Here is a 22,279-nt window from a genome sequence, read left to right on the forward strand (position 1 = left end):
ATTTAAAAATAAATAAATAAAAATAAACACTTTCATCCATCGGTCCATTTTTACCACTTAGGCTGTTCAGGGTTCCAGGTGAGCTGGTGCCTACTGCAGCTGGTTTTATACCCTGCCTGGACACAGTAGAGTGCAAAGGTGTGCTGCTGCTGCCCAGGGCACAGAAGGCTTTGTTGACCTGTGGGTGCAGAGTGGAAATGGAAAATTTCCCTCCTCCAATTATTCATTTCATCACCGAAATTCAGGTGTCAACGGGGGTTTTGGCGTGTTTGGATGTCTCCCCAGGTGGATATCTGGGGCCCTCCGTTGCAAAATTAACTAAAAACTACATTTGAAGGAAATTAGATACATCAGAGTCAAGTTTATTTATGGTTTAGCATTGTCGTGAGGAAAAATGAGAATGAAAGAGCTGTAATGTTTTTTTTCCCCTCCATACATGTTGCTTCCATCTGAAATTTGACAAATCTTCAGGTCCCAACTCTACATTCTGTTTCAGGTACAAACACACACACACACACACAAAAGTTACGTGCCACAATAATAAATATTGACCTACATTTATACTGCAAGTGCTTTCTAGTCGACGCTTTTTAGCAACAGGTATCATAGTCTACAAATTCATTCATTTCCGCTCATGCCTGTATTGAAATCAGTAAAGCGAATGTGTGTGTGGTTGGGTATTCCACATAAATATTCCTAGATTGTTTATTTTTCCTGAGGAAAAAAATATAGACTTAGTATGCACAAAAAAACACAAATTAAAGTGCACTAAAAAGTACCTTAGTAAACAGGGATTTTGGGAAGGGGGGTGGTAACTGTGAAGAACAAGCATCATGCATATGTACAAAAACTGGCTCACATCAATCAGACAGTAAGCAAGCTGATAAAGCAGAGGAAGAAAAACTGATACTGGACGCATACTCCTGCTGTAGTTCATGTTCAACAAGAGAAATGAAATAGGGGGAAAAGTCCCATTAAGTGTCAGTTCAAGCAGTCTTTCCTCTTCTGGAGTGACATTTTGGGGTAAAAAAATACATATTCAGCAGTAGGTCTTTGTCCTTTCTAGCCGCCAGCAGACTAGTTGTGACCTTAAGGTGACACAATAGAAGGTTTTATGAATTTAAGAGCTTTTATAGTCTTCTTATGATCAGCCAAGTGGACACCAACCTGCAATGTAATTGGCCCCGATCAGCATCAGCATGCTGCCCATGATGTAGAAGCCCAGTGGGACACTGCTGAAGATGCTGTTTTCACCTAATCACAACATAATCATTCAAGTCACAGAATCCATTATCATATTGAATCACCCTACCATTTCCATTCGATGGCAGCTCTGTGGTCTCCCAGTTCATAGATTTCTGAACGGCTTTCTTCCACCGTGCATATCGGAACTCACTCTCTGCAGGACACGTGCAGAGAAAATCATGACACAATGGAAACTGTACAGTGGGCCAATTTAAATATACCTTCAGGGTTGATCTGCGGATCAAACTTCTCCGACGTCACTTCACTCAGGTCGTCCGGGTTCAGACTCCACACGCTCAGCCCCTCTGCTGCACCGGCCGCCATCGCTGCCCCCAGAGCGGTGGTCTCTGGCATGGATGGCTTCACTGAGGAAAACATGGTTATCGCCCCACCTTTCTTCATGCAATATGCAACATAAAGTAAGAATGCTTATCGTAGGAGTCTGATAACTTCTACAAAGTCTACTATGATGTTCTCCTATGTGTACTTTTTAAACTGTAGCAAGATGACAATCCATCATGACATCCCACCTCCTTCCCAGTGGCAAGAGCTCAAGCATTCTCCTATGGCACCATTTTATCAAAATTACATTTGCTTTTTGGACACAGTATTAAATATTTCAAAACATTTAAATTTTACATTCACTATATTGCCGAAAGTATTCGCTCACCTGCCTTGACTCACATATGAACTTAAGTGACATCCTATTCCCAACCCATAGGCTTCAGTATGACGTCCGTCCACCCTTTGCAGTTAAACCGCTTCAACTCTTCTGAGAAGACTGTCCACAAGGTTTTAGGTGTGTGTTTATGGGAATTTTTGACCATTCTTCCAGAAGCACATTTGTAAGGTCACACACTGACGTTGGACGAGAAGGCCTGGCTCTCAGTCTTGCGCTCTAATTCATCCCAAAGGTGTTCTATCGGGTTGTGGTCAGGATTGTGCAGCTCAGTCAATTTCATCCACACCAAACTCTTTCATCCATGTCTTTATGGACCGTGCTTTCTGCACTGGTGCACAGTCATGATGGAAGAGGAAGGGGCAATCTCCAAACTGTTGCCACAAAGTTAGGAGCATGGAATTGTCCACAATCTCTTGGTATGCTATTCCTTTCACTGGAACTAAGAGTCCAATCCCAGCTCCTGAAAAGCAACCCCACGCTATAATCCCCCTCCACCAAACTTTACACAATGCAGTCAGACAAGTACTGTTCTCTTGGCAACCGCTAAACCCAGACTCGTCCATCAGATTGCCAGATAGAGAAGATAGAGAACTCTACTGCTCTAGAGTTCAGTGGCCGCTGCATCCGACGCTTTGCATTGCACTTGGCGATGTATGGCTTGGATGCAGCTGCTCGGCCATGGAAACCCATTCCATGAAGCTCTCTACACTCTGTTCTTGAGCTAATCTGAAGCCCACATGAAGTTTGAAGGTCTGTAGCGATTGACTCGACAGAAAGTTGGCGACCTCTTCACACTATGCACCTCAGCATCCGCTTACCGCGTTCCGTCAGTTTATGTGGCTGAGTTGCTGTCGTTCCCAAAGCTGACAGTCGACTGAGGAATTTAGGAACAAGGAAATTTCACGACTGGAATTGTTGCACAGGTGGCATCCTATCACAGTTCCACGCTGAAATTCACCGAGCTTCTGAGAGCGACCCATTCTTTCGCAAATGTTTGTAAAAACAGTCTGCATGCCTAGGTGTTTGATTTTATACATGTGGCCATGGAAGTGATTGGATCACCCGATTCTGATTATTTGGATGAGTGAGCTAATACTTTTGGCAAGAGTGTACATGTTCAACATGGAGAGATGACAGAAAAGGCATGGTTTGTCTAATACAATTCATTCGTAGTGTGTTTTTGTGCTTCTTTATTGCTCCAAGAAAAAACTTTTGCGACATACATGGTCGTTGTCAGACAGTGACAACTTAAATATTAAGGGGAAAGGGAAGGCCTACCAACAGGGATGCAGAGAATGTCCGCCTGCAGCTGCATCAGCAGCCTGTTGGACGTCATTCCTCCATCCACCTGCAGCTGAGTGAGTGGGATGCCGCTGTCCTGATTCATGGCATCCAAGATCTGCAAACAAATAGAAAAGCTCCCGTTCAAGCTGAACCTCAGACCACAGGAAGGTGATTTTGTGTGTGTGTGTGTGTGCGTGCGTCTTCGCACCTCCCGTGTTTGAAAGCAGACTGCTTCTAGTGCAGCAAATGCAAGGTGACTCTTATTGGTGAACTGCGTTAACCCACAAATGACCCTGTGACACAAAGAAAGCGTCAGTCACACAGAGTTGTCCTGCTAAGATGTGTTCCAGACTTGGTCCTACCCTCTCGCGCTGGGCTCCCAGTACGGTGCATAAAGGCCCGAAAAGGCAGGAACAAAGTAACACCCATAGGATGTCCCAACAGATGCGGCCAACTTCTCTACACAGAAAAAAACGTGCAGGTCGCAGGTTAAATCATCAAGAGATCGAATGTATAGGGAAGGACATACCAAGCTCTTCGGAAGATCCAATAATGCCAAGATTGTCCTGCAGCCAACGGACCACAGCTCCTGCTATGGCCACAGAACCCTGGTGAAAAAAACATTGTTGGATTAATTTCACAAAATTAAAATTCTCTTCTCAGTGCTGTACCTCTAATGCGTAGCAGGCGGGTTTGTCTCGCCCCAGTTTGTAGGCCACAGTGGTCAGAAGCCCATGGTCAGACATTACTGGCTGCAAAAGAAAACAGCAATTAATCTTTGGAGATACAGTACAACCTCCAGAAATTTGCTTGTCAGGGGCAGCACCTTGGGTCCAGTGTTGCGCAGCAAAAAGCAGCCCGTTCCATAACTGAAACACAAACAAATAGTTTTTGAGATAGCGTACTTTCTTAAAATCCTTTTTTCCTGAGCCTCATGGTGTGCGCACTTACGTGTTTTTAGCTTGCCCATCCTGGAAGCACATCTGTCCAACCAATGCTGCTGACTGATCCCCAAGACACTGAATTACAGCAAAATCCAAGAGCATCAGATATGTAACAGCAATTCGCATCACCCAATAAAATTAATACATATACTTACCCCTGAAATGGGAATACCAGAGAGCGCTCCTGATTTCTGCCAAACGATCACATATTTAGTGGAATACCATTTATTTCCTGTGTCACTCACATTCAAGTAAGCACCCATGCAAAGTCACAAAGTCTAATGCGGAAATGCTAAAACTATTTTTTTTAACTTCAGCATTCCATGTGAAACCACCTTTGCCCAGATTATGTCAAGTTAAACAACATTATTTGAGCACATAAAGTCAAATAACTGCTGCAATAAACCAATAATAAATGGGTCAATCACGACAAGGTTCTTTCAGTGACCGCATCAAAATCATTCAGTCATCATCAAATTGTAGCAGAATAATGAAACCCTGAGGTCTTATTGTAAGTGGTCAAATATTTACAATCCCAATTCCAATGAAGTTGGGACATTGTGTTAAATAAAAACAATACAATGACTTGCAAATCATGTTCAACCTATATTTAATTGAATACACTACAAAGACAAGATATTTAATGTGCAAACTGATAACCTTTATTGTTTTTAGCAAATAATCATTAACTTAGAATTTTATGGCTGTAACACGTTCCAAAAAAGCTGCGACAGGTGGCAAAAAGACTGAGAAAGTCGAGGAATACTCATCAAATACCTGTTTGGAACATCCCACAGGTGAACAGGCTAATTGGGAACAGGTGGGTGCCATGATTGGATATAAAAGGAGCTTCCCTGAATTGCTCAGTCATTCACAAGCAAATATTTGCCTTGAGGATGTTGATGGAAAAGTAAAGAAAAGGTCAGAAGGAGCTACATTGTGTCTTTGTAGATGTAGAGAAAGCCTATGACAGAGTACCCAGAGAGGAACTGTGGTACTGCATGCGGAAGTCTGGAGTGGCAGAGAGGTATGTTAGAATAATACAGGGCATGTACGAGGGCAGCAGAACAGCGGTGAGGTGTGCTGTAGGTGTGACAGAAGAATTTAAGGTGGACGTGGGACTGCATCAGGAATCAGCCCTGAGCCCCTTCCTTTTTGCAGTGGTGATGGATAGGCTAACAGATGAGGTTAGACTGGAATCCCCGTGGACCATGATGTTCGCAGATGACATTGTGATCTGCAGTGAAAGCAGGGAGAAGGTGAGGAACAGTTAGAAACATGGAGGCATGCACTGGAAAGAAGAGGAATGAAGATTAGCTGAAGTAAAACAGAATATATGTGCATGAATGAGAGGGTTGATGGGGGAAGAGTGAGACTACAGGGAGAAGAGATAGCAAGGGTGGAGGACTTTAAATAATTGGGGTCAACCATCCAGAGCAATGGTGAGTGTGGTCAGGAAGTGAAGAAACCGGTCCAAGCAGGTTGGAACGGGTGGAGGAAGGTGTCAGGTGTGTTATGTGACAGAAGAGTCTCTGCTAGGGTGAAGGGCAAAGTTTATAAAACAGTGGTGAGGCCAGCCATGATGTACGAATTAGAGACAGTGGCACTGAAGAGACAACAGGAAGCAGAGCTGGAGGTGGCGGAAATGAAGATGTTGAGGTTCGCTCCTGGAGTGACCTGGTTGGATAAAATTAGAAATGAGCTCATCAGAGGGACAGCCAAGGTTCGATGTTTTGGCGACAAAGTTAGAGAGAGCAGACTTCGATGGTTTGGACATGTCCAGAGGAGAAATAGTGAGTATACTGATAGAAGCATGATGAGGATGGAGCTGTCAGTCAAGAGAGCTAGAGGAAGACCAAAGAGAAGGTTGATGAATGTCGTGAGGGAAGACATGATGGCAGTTGGTGTTCAAGAGGAGGATGCAGGAGATAGGCTTACATGGAAAAGGATGACACGCTGTGGCGACCCCTAACGGGACAAGCCGAAAGGAAAAGAAGATTCACAAGCAAAGATGGGGCTCGGTTCACCTCTTTGTGAACAAGTCTGTGAGAAAATAGTCGAACAGTTTAAGGACAATGTTTCTCAACATGCAATTGCAAGGAATATGGACTACGGTCCATAATATAATCAAAAGGTTCAGAGAATCTGGAGAAATCACTGCATGTAAAAGCCGAAAACCAACTTTGAATGCCCGTGACCTTCGATCCCTCAGGCGGCACCGCATCAAAAACCGACATCAATGTGTAAAGGATATCACCAGATGGGCTCAGGAACACATCAGAAAACCAACGTCAGTAAATACAATTCAGCGCTACATTCGTAAGTGCAACGTGAAACTCTACTATGCAAAGCAAAAGCCATTTATCAACAACACCCAGAAAAGCCACCGGCTTCTCTGGGCCCGAGCTCATCTAAGATGGACTGATGCAAAGTGGAAAAGTGTTCTGTGGTCCGACAAGTCCACATTTCAAATTGTTTTTGGAAATTGTGGACGTCGTGTCCTCCAGGCCAAAGAGGAAAAGAACCATCCGGACTGTTATGGACGCAAAGTTCAAAAGCCAGCATCTGTGATGGTATGGGGCTGTGTTAGTGCTAATGGCATGGGTAACTTACACATCTGAGAAGGCACCATTAACGCTGAAAGGTACATACAGGTTTTGGAGAAACATATGCTGCCATCCAAGCACCGTCTTTTTCATGTACACCCCTGCTTTTTTCAGCAAGACAATGCCAGACCAAATTCTGCACGTGTTACAACAGCATGGCTTTGTAGTAAAAGAGTGCGGGTACTAGACTAGCCTGCCTGCAGTCCAGACCTGTCTCCCATTGAAAATGTGTGGCGCATTATGAAGCGTAAAATACGACAACGGAGACCCCGGACTGTTGAACAGCTGAAGCTGTACATCAAGCAAGAAAGGGAACGAATTCCACCTACAAAGCTTCAGCAATTAGAGTCCTCAGTTCCCAAACGTTTATTGAATGTTGTTAAAAGAAAAGGTGACGTAACACAGTGGTAAACATGACCCTGTCCCAGCTTTTTTGGAACTTCTTGCAGCCATAAAATTCTAAGTGATTATTTGCTAAAAACAATCAAGTTTATCAGTTTGAAGATTAAATATCTTGTCTTTGTAGTGTATTCAATTAAATATAGGTCGAACATGATTTGCAAATCATTGGTAGGTTAATTGACAACTCTAAATTGCCCATAGGTGTGAATGTGTGTGTGAATGGTTGTTTGTTTGTATGTATGTGCCCTGCGATTGGCTGGCACCAGTTCAGGGTGTACCCCGCCTCCTGCCCAATGATAGCTGGGATAGGCTCCAGCACGCCCGCGACCCTTGTGAGGAGAAGCGGCTCAGAAGATGATTGGGATGGATGTATTCTGTTTTTATTTATGTTCAACACAACGTCCCAATTTCATTGGAATTGGGATTGTACACACACAAACCAGCACGATCGTAAGTCTCTTAAAACGTGTTTTCTTCATTTTATGCATTTTTTTATTTTAATTGGCTGTACGTGATTTTGGCATGCCCACACACTGCTATGACAACTAGTGTGTGTAATAAGTGGATAAATGGCTTAAAAAAAATGTAAATTAAAATCATTGTTTTAATATATACATGTTATTTGATCAACTGAGTCATTTAACATTTTGCACGTACACTTGTTTTGGAATTTTCTTCATATTTTGAGTGAAGATGGATGTTCTCAAACTTAACGTCCACTCTGTCGTGGTAAAAAAAAAAAAAAAAAGTGTGTAATCCATATAAACCTTCAAATTGAAAATATTTGTCACACTGTACAAAGTCAGCTTAGCAAGTGAATCATGTTTCTAAGCCAAGGTCCACCATGTGTTAAATGCTAAAATTAGCCAAAACTGTCCACCCTGTCGGCAAGCTCACATATTTGCTGTTTGCGTGTATATTGTCTGCTTGCAATCCATTTATTTTTATGGTGAGAGTTTGACCAATACACATGACTAACAGAATAACAACTACCGGTACTTAATACAATGAATATAAGGTTCATTGGGAAAATCTCAAAGGCACCTTATGGTGATATTGACTCAAAGAGTGAAGGTAATACGGGGTCTTGCTTTCTCCACATATATTGTTAAATTTTAACAATGAATATTTTTCGAAAAGTTCACTCACAATTTTTTTTGTCCACAAACACATTGCCAGGAGGAAAAAAAAAAAAAGCAAACACAACAACAGCCTTACTCTTGAAAAATCTTCTTTCCCCAAAAAAATAAAAATAAGTTTGAGAAGACAGAAGTCCAAAACATACATATAAATATACTTTTATAAAGACACCAGTGTTTCTACTGTGGACGTAGCATCAATGTCTTCACTCCTTTGTGAGGCCGCTGCTATGGCGCGTTAAAGGAGTGAAGAGATTTAGGAGCTTCAATGCGGTTGTTGCAGCAGAAATGATGACGTTAACAGCCAAGTCACGAGAGAAGCAAAGCCAGCCCATTTCCAAATGACAACACACCAATTGTATACATTTATAGAAGCAATAAAGTTTGCATTCCATTGAAATTGCACATCTTTTGATGGTAGCTGACAAAATTGTGTAGGCAAACTACCTCAGCCACTGGACGAGTCTGCTACAGAAGTTGGAAATGGGCTTGTAGGATAGAGTATAAGCAACCACAGAAAAGAAGAAGGGCAGTTTATTTTAGCGTGATGAGGAAAGTGGAGAGTTACAATAGGACTTACCCAGTTAGAACATATTTTCTACCAGTGAGAGAGGGGAGACAATGTCACATAAAATAATGCCTAAAAGAGTTTCTCAATCAGTGTTCATGCACTTAGAACAGCTTTGGTTATTTTAGAAGCAGCTTGGCACTAAGAAAAAACATTTGTAACGATGGCTCACCATGAGGCCATAGATTTCTGAAGAACTTCTCACTCGGGGGAGAATCTCCATTGGAATACCAAAATATCTGATTGAGATCAAGAAAAAGTGTTAGTCTAGTGGGATAATGTAGCTAATGTAACATGTACATGGGCAGCCAGTAGGTGTCATACTTGCAGAGCTCTGGGTCCCAGTCCATGGTGTGAATATTGAACAACATGGTTCTACTGGCGTTGGTCACATCTGTGCAGTGGACCCCTCCTAACTTGCCTCCGGTTAAACACTGACAGATATTTTCACCCAGTCACGCACAACTTTTCCCCCTCCCACAGAAAATAAAGACAACCAGCAACAACTGTCTCACCCAAATGAGCCAAGAATCCACAGTGCCAAACATGGCGCGGTGAGAAAGTACAGCTTTGTGAACTTCATCCACATTGTCCATCAACCATCGAAGTTTCACTGCACTGAAATAAGTGCTGATGGGGAGGCCTGTTTTATGCTAGTTGGCGTGTTAAAAAAAAAAAAAAAAAAGGGTTATCAACTTGCAGTATTTAACCTTTACATACATTTGCCATGTACACAACAGAATAGAAGAATATCTTCATAATCATCTATATCAAAGAATGAAATACAGATCTCCTCAATAATCCTTAATCAATGTTTCAGAGAAAAGAGAGCGTGTATTTTTGCTGGTACTTGTTTTTGCAGGTGCAATCTAACACCTGATTCAAAATGTAAAAATATTTTCATTTTTGTGTATTTTGGGTCACTTTAGTAAGTCATCAAATTTATTTGTGACAGAATGACATTTATGTTTTTGGTTTTTTTAACCACGCATCCCACCCCCTTGATTGCAGGGTGATCCGACTTTTTATGGCTTTGAGGTACCATGACGACCAGGGACAAAGCTGGGGGATGTGTTGCTAGTGGTTGGCTACTTGTGACAAGTGGTAGCGCAGGAAGAAAAAGATGAGCCCCCATCAAAAACAGAAATGCATCAAGGTGGCACTTCATCATCCAGCTGCCAAATTACACTTACCGCTATGGATACATGTGGTGACGAAACAAAAACTTGTGATGTCTCTATTCATCAAAACTGAACGGCTCACTTAGATTAATAATGTAATATGACAGAAAACAAAATAAAATGTTCAAATGTTGAGTCTAGAATAGAACCCATTTTACCCATGCATGAGAAAAATGTTGCATGATCAGCGAGGTTTTCACCTTCAAGTGGTTTTTGTTCCTCCCTGGTGTTTTGCTGATCAGACTCTCAACTGTTGACTGAGTCCGCAGGTCAAGCCAAACTGGAAAAATAAGAGGCAAGAAAGTTCTCTTGCTTTACTAAGGCTGAACTTTGTAGACACTAATTAAATAAATATTACCTATTGCATTGTACAGGGGCTCTCCTGTTTCTTTGTCCCAAACAACTGTTGTTTCTCTTTGGTTGGTCACTCCAATCGCTGGAAAGAAACAAACAAACAAATAACTTACATTTTGCCCATCAATTAAAGTCCCAATGCTGCATACCTTTAATATTTGAGATGTCAATGTTGAGTTGCGTGAGCTTTTCACATGTGCGCTCCATGCACTCATACACAGACTGCAAGATTTCTTTTGGGTCCTCCTCTACCCATCTGAGAGGCACAAACACAATTAAGATCTTCTTGGACAGCAGCTGGATTGGTTGGTTTGTTATTTATTCTTATTATTATTATTGGAAGATTTAAACACACACTGACCCTTCTTTGGGGAAGCTCTGTTTGATTTCCACCTGGTGGTGGCTGAGGAGTTCTGCCGTTTTGGAATTGAACACCTTCCAAAAAGCACACACGAGTTACATGTTGTATTAATAATGACTGCTACAACTCTTATGCAAACACTTCAACATCTATCAGCAGTAGGCATGTTCTAGCATGTCTGCAATGTGCCGAGTGACTGTGAATATATACCAGGACATATTTTCGAGACGCTCGTGTGAGAAGTATGGACACGAAATCGACAGAAGAGGTTGGTCAAGTCATGAAGAACGAGCTAGCTAGAAGCGGTTGACCCACTCGTGCACGCGTTGTCTTACCAAGAACCGTGTGGAGCTGGTGCCCTGGTCGATGGCAGCAACCAGCGGTCCGAGCATTACGCGGTGTGAGGACCCAGCCATGGTGCCGATCATGGGGTGCCCCGCAACCACGAACTCCGGCGGTCAGTTGGAAACGAAACAGGTTCAGCTGCGACACCTTCAGGAGAACTCAAAGGAGGGGAAGAAAGGACGTGTTGTCAGGCGCCTACTTAATGCGTACATATGTTCTCAAGGGCGCTCCGTGATTACGTCATAGCCCTCAGCTCGGTTTGTGCGGGAGAATATGTATAGTTGTATTTGTCTTTATGAAAGAAATTGAACTGTATTTAATGTCAATATCCATTTTCTGAGCCGCTTCTCCTCACTAGGGTCGCGGGCGTGCTGGAGCCTATCCCAGCTATCATCAGGCAGGAGGTGGGGGTACACCCTGAACTGGTTGCCAGCCAATCGCAGGGCACATACAAACATTCGCACTCATTCACATCTACGGGCAGTTGTCAATTAACCTACCGATCCGGTCCTCAGAACTGTGAGGCAGACGCTCTAACCAGTCGTCCACCGTGCCACCTAATGTCAATATCTGCCCCTAAAAACAAGAAAGCTATCAAAACCGTAAATTTATACTTCCATTAGTGTTTTTTAATTTTTTTCTTAAATTTTTTTTTACTCGTGCCCAATTTTCAATTTTGTATTTTGTTTCCCTTTATTTGTTTATGTAATATTCACCCATTTTGTTACATGTACTGGTTCATTATGAAACTGAAACAAAAAGCAGCATTGAGAAGATAAAAAATTTATCAAAATCAAATCTAAAGAAGAAAAAAAAGACAATAGGAAGTATATCACCGACAGTGATCTATAGTAACATATTGACGAACTAACGATGTAAGAGGGAATGGGTCAGCAAATGTAGACCTTGTTTTCTGATTTCACCGACAGAAATTTATAAATGGACAGCTTCCGAAAGAGAAAGAAAGAAAAGATGTTCCCATACCGGGAGTCGAACCCGGGCCGCCTGGGTGAAAACCAGGAATCCTAACCGCTAGACCATATGGGACTTGTGAAATCTTCGCTGCTAGAATTATCTAGTCTCATAATCAAAAGCATTGAGACCCGCATGGATATGGATACTGAAATATACTTATATCTGCTTACATAATACCCGTATAATACCAAAAACAGGTATTAACAATGTTTAAGGTTTAAATGATTGAACAAGCGTAACCGGTCGTGACGTCATCTGTAATGGACGGTGTTGTTCCTGAAATGTGCACAGTCCGGGTCTCCTTTTCTTTGTTTTAACAGATACATGCCTTACAATCACAATCCAACACTATAAATGTAAGTAACGGCTCTCAAATACTTATTTATGCTTAAAAATTACCTTAGGTAACATGTTGGTTTCAGGGAAGCATATATTCGTATAGTTAGCCACATAGCTGTCAAGGCTACAAAGCATACTAATCCTTTTCAGGGCTGACTACTGGAAATCACAACCCAGGAAATTCTGCCAATACTGCAAGTGTTGGATTGCAGACAATAAGCCCGTAAGTGAGCCCAATTATGTTTGTGTATTCCTAAGGACAGTGTCTATGTGATGCTCATAAGTCTTCATGTTTATTTTGCATTGTAGAGCATCGAATTTCACGAAAGAGGGAAGAATCACAAAGAAAATGTGGCAGCCAAAATTTCCGAGGTATTATATGTATTTCTTTCTTGTGTTTTGGTGGTTAATGGATCAATGCGTGACATTTGTAAACTTTGCTTCAAGCATACTAACAGCTAAGAAAAATGGCTGTTTTGGCATCGTCCTCATGACTGGCACAGGAGATAACGAACAGACTGTGAATTTTGACTTCTTATTGGCTACCCTCAGCTGTCGTTTGTCACATTTTGTATCTGTCCATGCAGATCAAAAAGAAGAGTGTTCAAAAAGCGAAGCAAGAGGACCGTATGTCAAAACAGTTTGCAGCAATGGAAGAGGCTGCACTGAAGGCATATGAGGAAGACCTGAAGAGGATGGAAATGGAAGCAGGTAAGTGTGTGTGGTTCTATGTTGAAAAGACAGAATAGTCATACAGCATCTTCGTTTTCTTCATTGTAATTCATTTTTGTGTCAGGATCTGGTCCCTGTGTCCAAACACCAGTATTGCCACAACCTAAAGCCCCACCACTGGTACTGTGCGAGCTACCACCGCATCGCAAAAAATATCAAAAGAAAACAGACAAAGCAAGGAAGTCATCTGTGGAGCAAAAGAGAACACAAACTTGGGTTGAAGGATGGACAAATGACAGGCACGCATACTATTACAACACAGTAACTGGAGGTAAGAATTTTTTTTGTCCTTTCTTTTTGACTTCTTTGTCAGATTGACCAACTTGGCTTACATATTTTTGCTGTAGACTCTCAGTGGGATAGACCTGAAGGCTTTCTGAGTAGCTCAGACTTTGTGCAGCCTGGACAGTACGAGGTTATTCATATTTTGCTTCTAGAATCCTTCTTTAATTGTGCAATTGTATCTCAGTAATGGTTTCTCTTTTCCTAGAGCCCTTCAGATAGTGCTTGGATGGAAGGGGTCAGTCCTGAAGGATACTCATATTGGTACAACACAGAAACGGGAGGTCCGATTTTTTATTTGTTTATTTTATATATATATATATATATATATATATATATATATATATACACACACAGACACACATTTCTGATATACGTACATTTCGCTGTCGTAGCGCTGGTAATTTCAATCTCAAATCACATTTGTCTCACTTTTCAGAGTCCAGATGGGAAAAGCCAAATGACATAGCCACGAATGAAACCACTAAATCCAGCTTGGCATCTAGCAGTGAGAAAGTGCTTCAGGAAGAGCTGACTTCAGGAGAAGAGGGCTGTAATGGGGCTCAGTTGTCACAGGGTGCAGAAGCCACTGAACAACATAGCCTGCCATCCACTGTCCCAGAAAATAGCTCAAGGGTAAGACCAATTGAGATGGAGAACATAAATTGGCCTCACTCTTGTTTTTAAATTTCCTACTGGGCTATTTCAGAAACGAAAAGTGGACGGGGAACACTTAGGAAAGGATGAAGATGATCAAACAAGCAACAAAATGCCTGGAGAGTATGTTAAGGAGGAGAAAAAAGAGGCCCAAAGCACAACCATTGAACCTATAAAGAAAAAGCAGGAAGAGGTGGCAAAAACTAAGAAGCCAAAATCACTGAACCCATATGGGGCCTGGGAACAGATTAAGGAGGAGAAGGATCCATAGTATGTGTGCCATTCATACTTCTGGCAGCTGTAGCTGTTAAACTTTGAGATGATTCTGTTCTCTTTTCTCCCCAGCACCAGTGTGGACTTAGAGTTGCCCCAAGTAGCTGTCGAGGAGGTCGCACCAACAGAGTTGCCGCCAGAACCGAAACTCAAGTTCAAGGAGCGCATCATCACCTCACTCAGAGTTGAAGGCGGGCTCGCTTCTTTTAAGAAAAGCAAGACACAGAATGGCAAATCCAGAAGCTTTCGACAGAGAGACAATAATGACTAGCCACATTTTTTTTTTCAGTTATCTGAATTCTAATGAATCTGATTTTGTAGCTCAAGTTCATTTTACTGCTGCTTTTGAACATGTGCGGGAGGTTAATGGTCAGCTGGCAACTTGTGACCAGCTGGTGGTAGTGAGTGTATAAAGCTGATAGGTGGCCTCACAATCTCATCAGGACAACTTTAGTGACCTCAGTGTCTACAAATAAAACATTTGTCCTTAAAAATGTTTCCTAAAAATAAATTTTCAGTTTATAACCAATATTTTTTTTGGGTTATTTTATTTTAGGATGCATGGCTGATGTACAGTAAATTGCAAATTATATAAATATACATATTTACACAAAAATTTTTACTTTAATATAACAAATAAATTGCAATGTGACAACACCTCATATCCCCTGTTTTCAACATTGTTTCTGAAAACTATCAAGGCCCAAACTTGACAGCCAGCTGTGGCGTGTGTCAGTCTGCAGAAGAGTACAAACTTATTCTGCTGTTCTCCACCAGGTCCAGAAGAGCCTCCCTTTCTGCGTGTTCAAGCACGACCGTGATGAGATCATCAAGCGCCTCTCCTCCTCGCATGAACTCCTAACATGTATTGGAACATGTCGAAATGTGACAGACGGCATAGCTTGGGTCACATTAAAAGTTCAGTTTCTGGATCTAACCTTAATATCTCTGCAAATGTAGCCAATGCGGTGGTCTGTGACCCGATCCTGGCTGAAGTTGTAGGTGCGAATCCTTTCTGACTGCGAGCGTGTTCCCACCTGACACGAACAGACACGGCTGTGTGTGAATGAAGAGTTGCAATGAAAGAATCGATTGTTCAATAAAATATTTAAAACTTAAGTTATACTTACGAAGAAATCTATTGATATGCCATGCTTTTTAATTATATTACATTGCATGGCTGTCTTGTGAGAATTTTTTTTATATTCATGTCTAATATTTCCAAAATTCCCAAGCTTAAATTTTCCATACTTGAAAATTAGGTCTTTAACGATACACCAAAGTTAAGAATTTGTATCTCGATATTTGACTTATTTTAGAAATTAATACAATTCATATTTTTATGAAGAAAACATACTATATAAATGTATTTACAACAATACTATTATAGTGAGGATAAACAATACAGAAAATGGATGGATATAGAGTATATAATTTATTAATATAATAAACATTTTTCAGAGTCTACTGTGCCTGTTTTCTTCTAAGCCCAACTTAAATTCATTTCAGGATGGCGTCTTTGAAGGTGTATTAACATGTTCGACTTGACGTTTTTTGAAGCACTATAAAATAGTCAAGTCTTGTCGACTACGCAATTCCCATCTCTGTCATCAAGCGGGTAGCCAAAATGGTTCCATACTCCTGACCTAAATGAGCACAAATGGTCCGCAGTTTCAGGGTTATAAGTCATATTAGCCATGTTTCTTACTACTCTCGTCCAGTTCGCGATCCTCAGTTGTTGAACAGAACTAGCATGACCGTTTAGCACATCTGCCTCACAGTTCTGACGACCCGGATTCAAATCCGGCCTCTCCTGTGTGGAGTTTGCATGTTCTCCCCGTGCCTGCGTGGGTTTTCTCCGGGTACTCAGTTTCCTCGCACATCCCAAAAACATGCATTGGAAGGTTAACCGAAGACTCTAAATTGTCCGTAGGTATGAATGTGAGTCAGTATCTGTGATTGTTATGTGACGTGACCAGTTCAGGGTGTGCCCCGCCTTTTGCCCGAAGATAGCTGGAATAGGCTCCAGCACGTCCTCGACCACAGTGAGGATAAGCGGTACGGAGAATGAATGCGTGAACTAAAAATTATAATGAGAATTACATTATTATTACACATATGGCATTTTCTGGAATTGAGGCACAAACCCTGACTTGGAAGGGGCGTGTCACAGTTCTGCCATTTCAAAGATGACACAGGTTCATGTCTTAGGCTATGTTCACATTGCACATCAATTCCGATTTTTTCATTTCAAATTGAAAATCTTTTCGGCCGCACCACAGCTCCAGCTCCTCCACTTCCTGTCGATATGCAGACTCGTCACCGTCTTTGATGAGGCAGATGACAGTGGTGTCATCTGCAAACTTCAGGAGTTTGACGGCCGGGTCCATTGAGATGCAGTCGTTCGTGTAGAGAGAGAAGAGCAGCGGAGAGAGGACACGACCTTGGGGTGCCCCAGACCTGATGCTGCGTGTGGATGAGGTGGCATCTCCCAGCCTCACCTGCTGTGTCCTGCCCGTCAGAAAGCTGTAAATCCACTGGCAGACGGCAGGCGAGACGCTGAGCTGGAGAAGCTTGGAGGAAAGGAGTTCAGGGATGATGGTGTTGAACGCAGAGCTGAAGTCCACGAACAGGATCCTCGCGTATGTCCCCGCGCTGTTGAGGTGTTCTAGGATGAAGTGCAGACCCATGTTGACTGCATCATACGCAGACCTGTTTGCTCGGTAAGCAAACTGCAGGGGGGACCTGTGACGCTCTTGAGGTGGTCCAGCACGAGGCGTTCAAAGGACTGTCAAGGCGACAGGCCTGTAATCATTCAGACCCGGGAATGCAGGTTTCTTGGGAACGGGGGTGATGGTGAAGCGTTTGAAACACGATGGTACTTCGCACAGTTCCAGAGATCTATTGAAGATCTTTGTGGAGACTGGAGCGAGCTGGTCCGCGCAGACTTTGAGGCAGGATGAGGACACAAGGTCTGGGCCTGCCGCTTTCTTAATCTTCTGTTGTTTGAAGATGCGTCTCACATCCTTTCGTCCACAGTCGAAGTCGCATTTGTTTTTGTAATGTGAACGACTACATAAAAAGATCGGATTTAACAAAAAATCTGAATGGGGCATTGGACCTTAGGCTATGGTCACACTGCAGGTCAATTTCAATGTTTTTCCACAGTGTGACGTGTTATGACAAAATATAGTCTATATTCTTTTATTATATTATCCCATAGTATCTGTGTTATTTTTTTTTACTTCAATAGTTCTTTGTTCTTGTGTGACTTTTTCACAAAGTTGGGTATGGGCAGGTGTGGGAGGTGCGTAAAAATAGCATGCACCAATGTCGACGCGCCGGTAATGTCAGGTACTGGATTTCCCCCCCCCCCCAGTATCCGGAACAATCAGTGTTACGGCGGTAAAGAGACAACGTTCCGTGATTTCCGTAACAAAATATGAACGTTCTGTAACATTTGGCAGCTCTGCAACTGTTCGACAAAACAGACACGAGACAAAAGCAACTGTGGACGAAGGAGCAGAAAACAGTCAGAGGGGAAAAGAAGACGGTTTAAAACTGATAGGTAAGATAATCAAACTCCTTGAAATTGCCCCAAATGCGTCAGGACGAGGGGTCATATTTTCTTCCGTAAACACACTGCACCTCATGTGTTGTGCGCACGTGCAATGTGATGTCGTGTTTTGTGTGCATATGTGTCACTTCACAGACACATCCCATTCACAGTACAAGTTGCATTTGTTCTTGTAATGTGAACGACTACATAAAAAGATCGGTTTTAACAAAAAATCCAAATTGGGCATCATGCCTTGCAGTGTTAATTTAGCCTTAGAGTATAGCAATTTTCGCCTTCGATTATGTATTGATACAGCCTTATTAGAAAAAAAATTTCTTTACCTGCTGCTTACGAGCCAAATGCTTCTGCTCGGTCTCTTTACCCATCATGCTCTGGTAGAGGCGGGCCTTCAGCATGCGAATGGCAGTTTCTCTGTTTTGCAATTGAGAGCGGCTCTGTTGACATTCTGCTGTAATACCTGAGGGAAATATCTCTATTAAAACAGAAGTAAGTAAAAAATCTTGAGCAGTTTGAGAGCTGTTGGAGTATCATACCTGAGGGAAGGTGAACAATGCGCACAGCGCTATCGGTTGTATTGACACTTTGACCCCCAGCACCTCGAGATCTGAATGTGTCAACACGCAGTTCTTTAGGGTCGATGCTGACAGCCACCTAGAGCGCACACTAGCTTGAAAGGCAACCCATATTAATGTGGTTATTGAAACTGAGAGCTATTAGGGAGTTACCTCAACAGGCTGAGGCAGGATGATCACAGTCATGGTTCCAGTGTGGATGCGCTGCATCCTGGAGGACAGGCCCACCTCGGGAATTCTCTGCACCCGGTGTGTCCCCCCCTCATGCTTTAGATGTCTGTACACGTTCTCCCCAGCTAGCCGCACAGCCGCGTGATGCAAACCACCTATGAAGGACATGAGTAAAATGTCAAGGCTCCACTGTATCTTCGCATGCATAATACTGTACATACCATATTCGGCAGGAGTGTAGTTCAACATCTCAAAATCCCAGTTCTTGTAAGCAGCAAAACCCTGATACATGTCAAACATTTCTCTGGTGAATTGCTGACATATATCACCTGGAAAAAAAAAAAGACGAAACTTTATTGTAGGATGCATAAGACACTATAGACTATTCAGAGCTGTATTATCGGAATATAGCAAAAATGTCATTTTGTAGCATCACAAATTGTTAGGGATATTCGGGTTTTGGATGAAATTTCAAGAGCCACTTAAAATCCGTTATAAACTTTATGGGTTAACTTAATTTGACCTTCTCTAAACTTTTGAATGCACGTGTTCATCCATCCATCCATCCATTTTCTGAGCCGCTTCTCCTCACTAGGGTCGCGGGCGTGCTGGACCCCATCCCAGCTATCATCGGGTAGGAGGCAGGGTACACCCTGAACTGGTTGCCAGCCAATCGCAGGTCACATATAAACAAACAACCATTTGCACTCACATTCACACCTACGGGCAATTTAAAGTTGTCAATTAACCTACCATACATGTTTTTGAGATGTGGAAGGAAACCGGAGTGCCCAGAGAAAACCCACGCAGGCACGGGGAGAACATGCAAACTCCACACAGGCAGGGCCGGGGATTAAACCCTGGTCCTCAGAACTGTGAGCCAGATGCTCAAACCAGTCGTTCACCGTGCCACCTGCACGTGTTCAACTGTTCAATATTTCACTACTGGAGCAGAACAGCAAAATTCAGTGTTTGATTCATCCATCCATCCATTTTCTACCGCTTATCCAAGGTCGGGTCACAGAGGCAGTAGCTTTAGCAGGGACGCCCAGACTTCCCTCTCCCCAGCCACTTCATCCAGCTTTTCCGGGGGGATCCCGAGGCGTTTCCAGGCCAGCCGAAAGACATAGTCTCTCCAGCGTGTCCTGGGTCGTCCCCGGGGTCTCCATCCGAATCAAATGCCCCATATATTGTTCCGTTCATGTTTGATCCATGAACGGAACAAGATATTTCCTGATTCAATTAGAAATGGTATTTAAACAGTCCTCTTCATCAAACTGTTCACATTCTGACATGATGTTCACAAGACCAAGGGGGCACCCGACAACTGATCAGCAGCAGCAGTATCACCATCATCCTGGGATTGGCCACTGAGCTTAGAGTTTCACAGAGTGTCATCAATTGGTTGCAACAGAGATACAGAGACTGGAAGACTAACAGAAAGGTACAGAAGTTGACGTCCCAGGAAATGTCATGATCACACACCTGTTATTTTGCTGTACAGTTCCTTGTTAAAAAGTAGTTAGTAGTAGAAGCAAAAATTAGTTGAACACTAAACAGTTGGACATGAGCATTGAAAAGTTTAGTGAAGGTAAAATGAAGGTTACCTGTAAAGGTCAGTGCATTTTAGGGTCATGTTAAAATTCCACACGAGAGGCCAAATACATAACTTTTTGAGACTATATCTAAGTGTTTATTACAGCAATAATTGAACTAAAGTTCACAAACCTCCCGTTGTTCGTCCTGAAACAACCTCCAGCAGAATGTTACTAGAGTCCAGAGGGTCAGTCGGCAATAGAGCTTTGATTAACTGGAGAGAGAAATAATATACTTCACCACTGAATTTTTTTTACCAATAAAGTTCATTGTAGCTTGTCTCTGTTCATAGATGCTTACCTCTTTCTTTAAGACTGAAACCCTGTCTGAGATAAGTGCTTCCTCTTCCTTTAGCAGCTGAGCAAACTGTTCAACTTCATCTTTAGAACCCGCTGGTGCTACAGTCATGGTGAGGGCACAATATCATCATCATAATAATAATAATATATACTATAAAATGAAATTCTCAACAAATTAATTCCAATTTGTGCAAGACTAAGTTGCACGTCAATGAAGGGAGCAAACATATTAATACATTCCCAATGCGGGGGGGGTGATCAACTTACAATTCAAAATGGACTGCACTTCGTCAAGATCTTTCAGCGCCTGCTCAACATTGTTAAAAACGTTTGCCAAAGGCTGCAGCTCAGTGTGTTTCTTCACCATTACTTTCCTGTCAGCTTCGCTCAGGTTGGCAAGGTGCAACTTCTGGCCGAGAGCTTTGTGATTCTCCATGAGTTGCCGGAGATACATTTGAACAGAATGGATTTCGTACAACTCTCCCATTTCTTTGTGGAAGAGGCGGCTCGGTTGCGTCACTGAAATGTTCGTATGCTTTGCATTAGTGTGTCCTGAGATTGTCCTCCGCCGTCCTCTTTTAAGGTTGTTGTTAACTACGAAGGAAAAGACGTTCCGCAAGCGACACGAACTATGAGAAAACATTTGACAATGCACTCTTTTGTGTATATGAAAACGACGTGTAAGATATTTTAAAAATAAATAAATAACGATACCATCGGCTCCAATTGAATTCAATCAGGGTTTATACGCAACCTACTTCCGCATTCGGCAAAACAGGACGTAGTACTTCCTTCTCAAGAGGTCATTAGCGGAGGAGCCCTTCCGGCAGGAGAAAGGTGTAGGGCAGGCTTGGTAGAAATGCGACGTCATCCTGTAGCTCCTGGTTTCAAACTGCATGAGTCATCCTTCATGTGACTACCAGGTTATGTAATATAGTCTTATCTATTTGCTGACATTAGCTTCGTAACCTTTATTATACTAAAACAATATACTGTGTAGTAAAAGTAAAAATAAAAGTAATAAATAGTGCTAATGCTGTATGTAGATAGCTAACAACAAGCAGCTAATCTTAGCCGATAGAAATAGATATAAAACATGTTACTCTCCTCTAACGTTATATTTGAGCAAGCTAACAACAACTATCTCAGAACAGCATAGATAGAAAATGTCATCGCTGAGATTAATTTCTTGCTATGGCATATCATAATCATCCGGAAGCGTTTTGCTCCCACACCAGAAAAAAATAAAAAAGGTTCAGTATTACATTATAAACGTGATAAGTTTCACGTTATAACGTGATAGGTTTCACGTTATAATGTAAAATGTTATCACGTTAAAATGTAATAAATTTCACTTCCGCATTTGGCAAACCAAAACAAAGCAGTTTTATTCCGCTTCAGGTCACTGGCGAAGTCCTTTTTGTGTCCTATATATCAAAGTTACTCGCTATAGGTACTGTAACTATCGATACGATAGAGGCCACCTCTGTGTCTGCCAATCACAGTCATTTGTTTTTCACCAAGATCAAACAAAGTCTGACTGTATGGTCCTGTCAGCATCAGTCAATGAGGAAAAGTGAGAAGCCCCAGCCTGAGAATAATGTTAGGGATGGGTTTGGGGTTCTGTTGAAGTTTCTTCTCTGTTCTCGTCCAGAGACAGCTTTTATAGTAGTGATGTTACTAAAATTTTCA

At 42.2% G+C, this 22,279-nt stretch overlaps 3 protein-coding genes and 1 non-coding gene across 7 annotated transcripts; 1 reads left to right on the top strand and 3 right to left on the bottom strand.

The window, feature by feature from the left end:
• Positions 1–346: 346 nt before the first annotated feature.
• On the bottom strand, positions 347–11,424 carry gk (glycerol kinase). Of its 2 annotated transcripts, XM_061778194.1 has the most exons (21): positions 11,102–11,424; positions 10,767–10,840; positions 10,555–10,661; positions 10,410–10,487; positions 10,252–10,331; positions 9,386–9,523; positions 9,195–9,304; positions 9,043–9,109; positions 8,883–8,900; positions 4,311–4,346; positions 4,163–4,230; positions 4,038–4,080; positions 3,883–3,963; positions 3,741–3,819; positions 3,574–3,670; positions 3,420–3,504; positions 3,206–3,326; positions 1,467–1,610; positions 1,313–1,399; positions 1,168–1,254; positions 347–1,088 (listed from the first exon to the last, which is right to left on the bottom strand). In XM_061778194.1, exons 1-21 carry the CDS (start codon positions 11,192–11,194, stop codon positions 1,078–1,080), a joined length of 1,704 nt encoding a protein of 567 aa, XP_061634178.1. In that variant the 5' UTR covers positions 11,195–11,424; the 3' UTR covers positions 347–1,077. The 2 variants fall into 2 exon arrangements, with proteins under 2 accessions (XP_061634178.1, XP_061634186.1); XM_061778202.1 differs by lacking the exon at positions 8,883–8,900 and having other exon boundaries at positions 11,102–11,423.
• A 662-nt stretch (positions 11,425–12,086) lies between these two features.
• trnae-uuc (transfer RNA glutamic acid (anticodon UUC)) lies at positions 12,087–12,158 on the bottom strand. Its single transcript has one exon. It is a non-coding gene; the product is annotated as a tRNA-Glu (tRNA).
• A 23-nt stretch (positions 12,159–12,181) lies between these two features.
• wbp4 (WW domain binding protein 4) lies at positions 12,182–14,898 on the top strand. Its single transcript, XM_061778257.1, has 10 exons — positions 12,182–12,442; positions 12,576–12,648; positions 12,735–12,797; positions 13,013–13,136; positions 13,222–13,428; positions 13,505–13,572; positions 13,648–13,723; positions 13,879–14,075; positions 14,149–14,366; positions 14,442–14,898. Coding segments are annotated over exons 1-10 (1,227 nt in total). The 5' UTR covers positions 12,182–12,440; the 3' UTR covers positions 14,641–14,898.
• Positions 14,899–15,088: 190 nt separating this feature from the next.
• mtrf1 (mitochondrial translational release factor 1) lies at positions 15,089–22,177 on the bottom strand. Of its 3 annotated transcripts, XM_061778243.1 has the most exons (10): positions 21,346–21,771; positions 20,855–21,181; positions 20,589–20,686; positions 20,421–20,502; positions 18,914–19,021; positions 18,675–18,847; positions 18,483–18,600; positions 18,270–18,406; positions 15,308–15,406; positions 15,089–15,227 (listed from the first exon to the last, which is right to left on the bottom strand). In XM_061778243.1, the coding sequence occupies exons 2-10, from the start codon at positions 21,072–21,074 to the stop codon at positions 15,102–15,104; spliced, it is 1,161 nt and encodes a 386-aa protein (XP_061634227.1). In that variant the 5' UTR covers positions 21,075–21,181; positions 21,346–21,771; the 3' UTR covers positions 15,089–15,101. The 3 variants fall into 3 exon arrangements, with proteins under 3 accessions (XP_061634227.1, XP_061634219.1, XP_061634211.1); XM_061778235.1 differs by having other exon boundaries at positions 15,308–15,425; positions 20,855–22,177; XM_061778227.1 differs by having other exon boundaries at positions 20,855–21,780.
• Between the last annotated feature and the right edge of the window lie 102 nt (positions 22,178–22,279).

This window comes from Phyllopteryx taeniolatus, chromosome 1, assembly GCF_024500385.1.
Source record: "Phyllopteryx taeniolatus isolate TA_2022b chromosome 1, UOR_Ptae_1.2, whole genome shotgun sequence".
In the NCBI taxonomy this organism is placed as follows: Eukaryota; Metazoa; Chordata; class Actinopteri; order Syngnathiformes; family Syngnathidae; genus Phyllopteryx; species Phyllopteryx taeniolatus.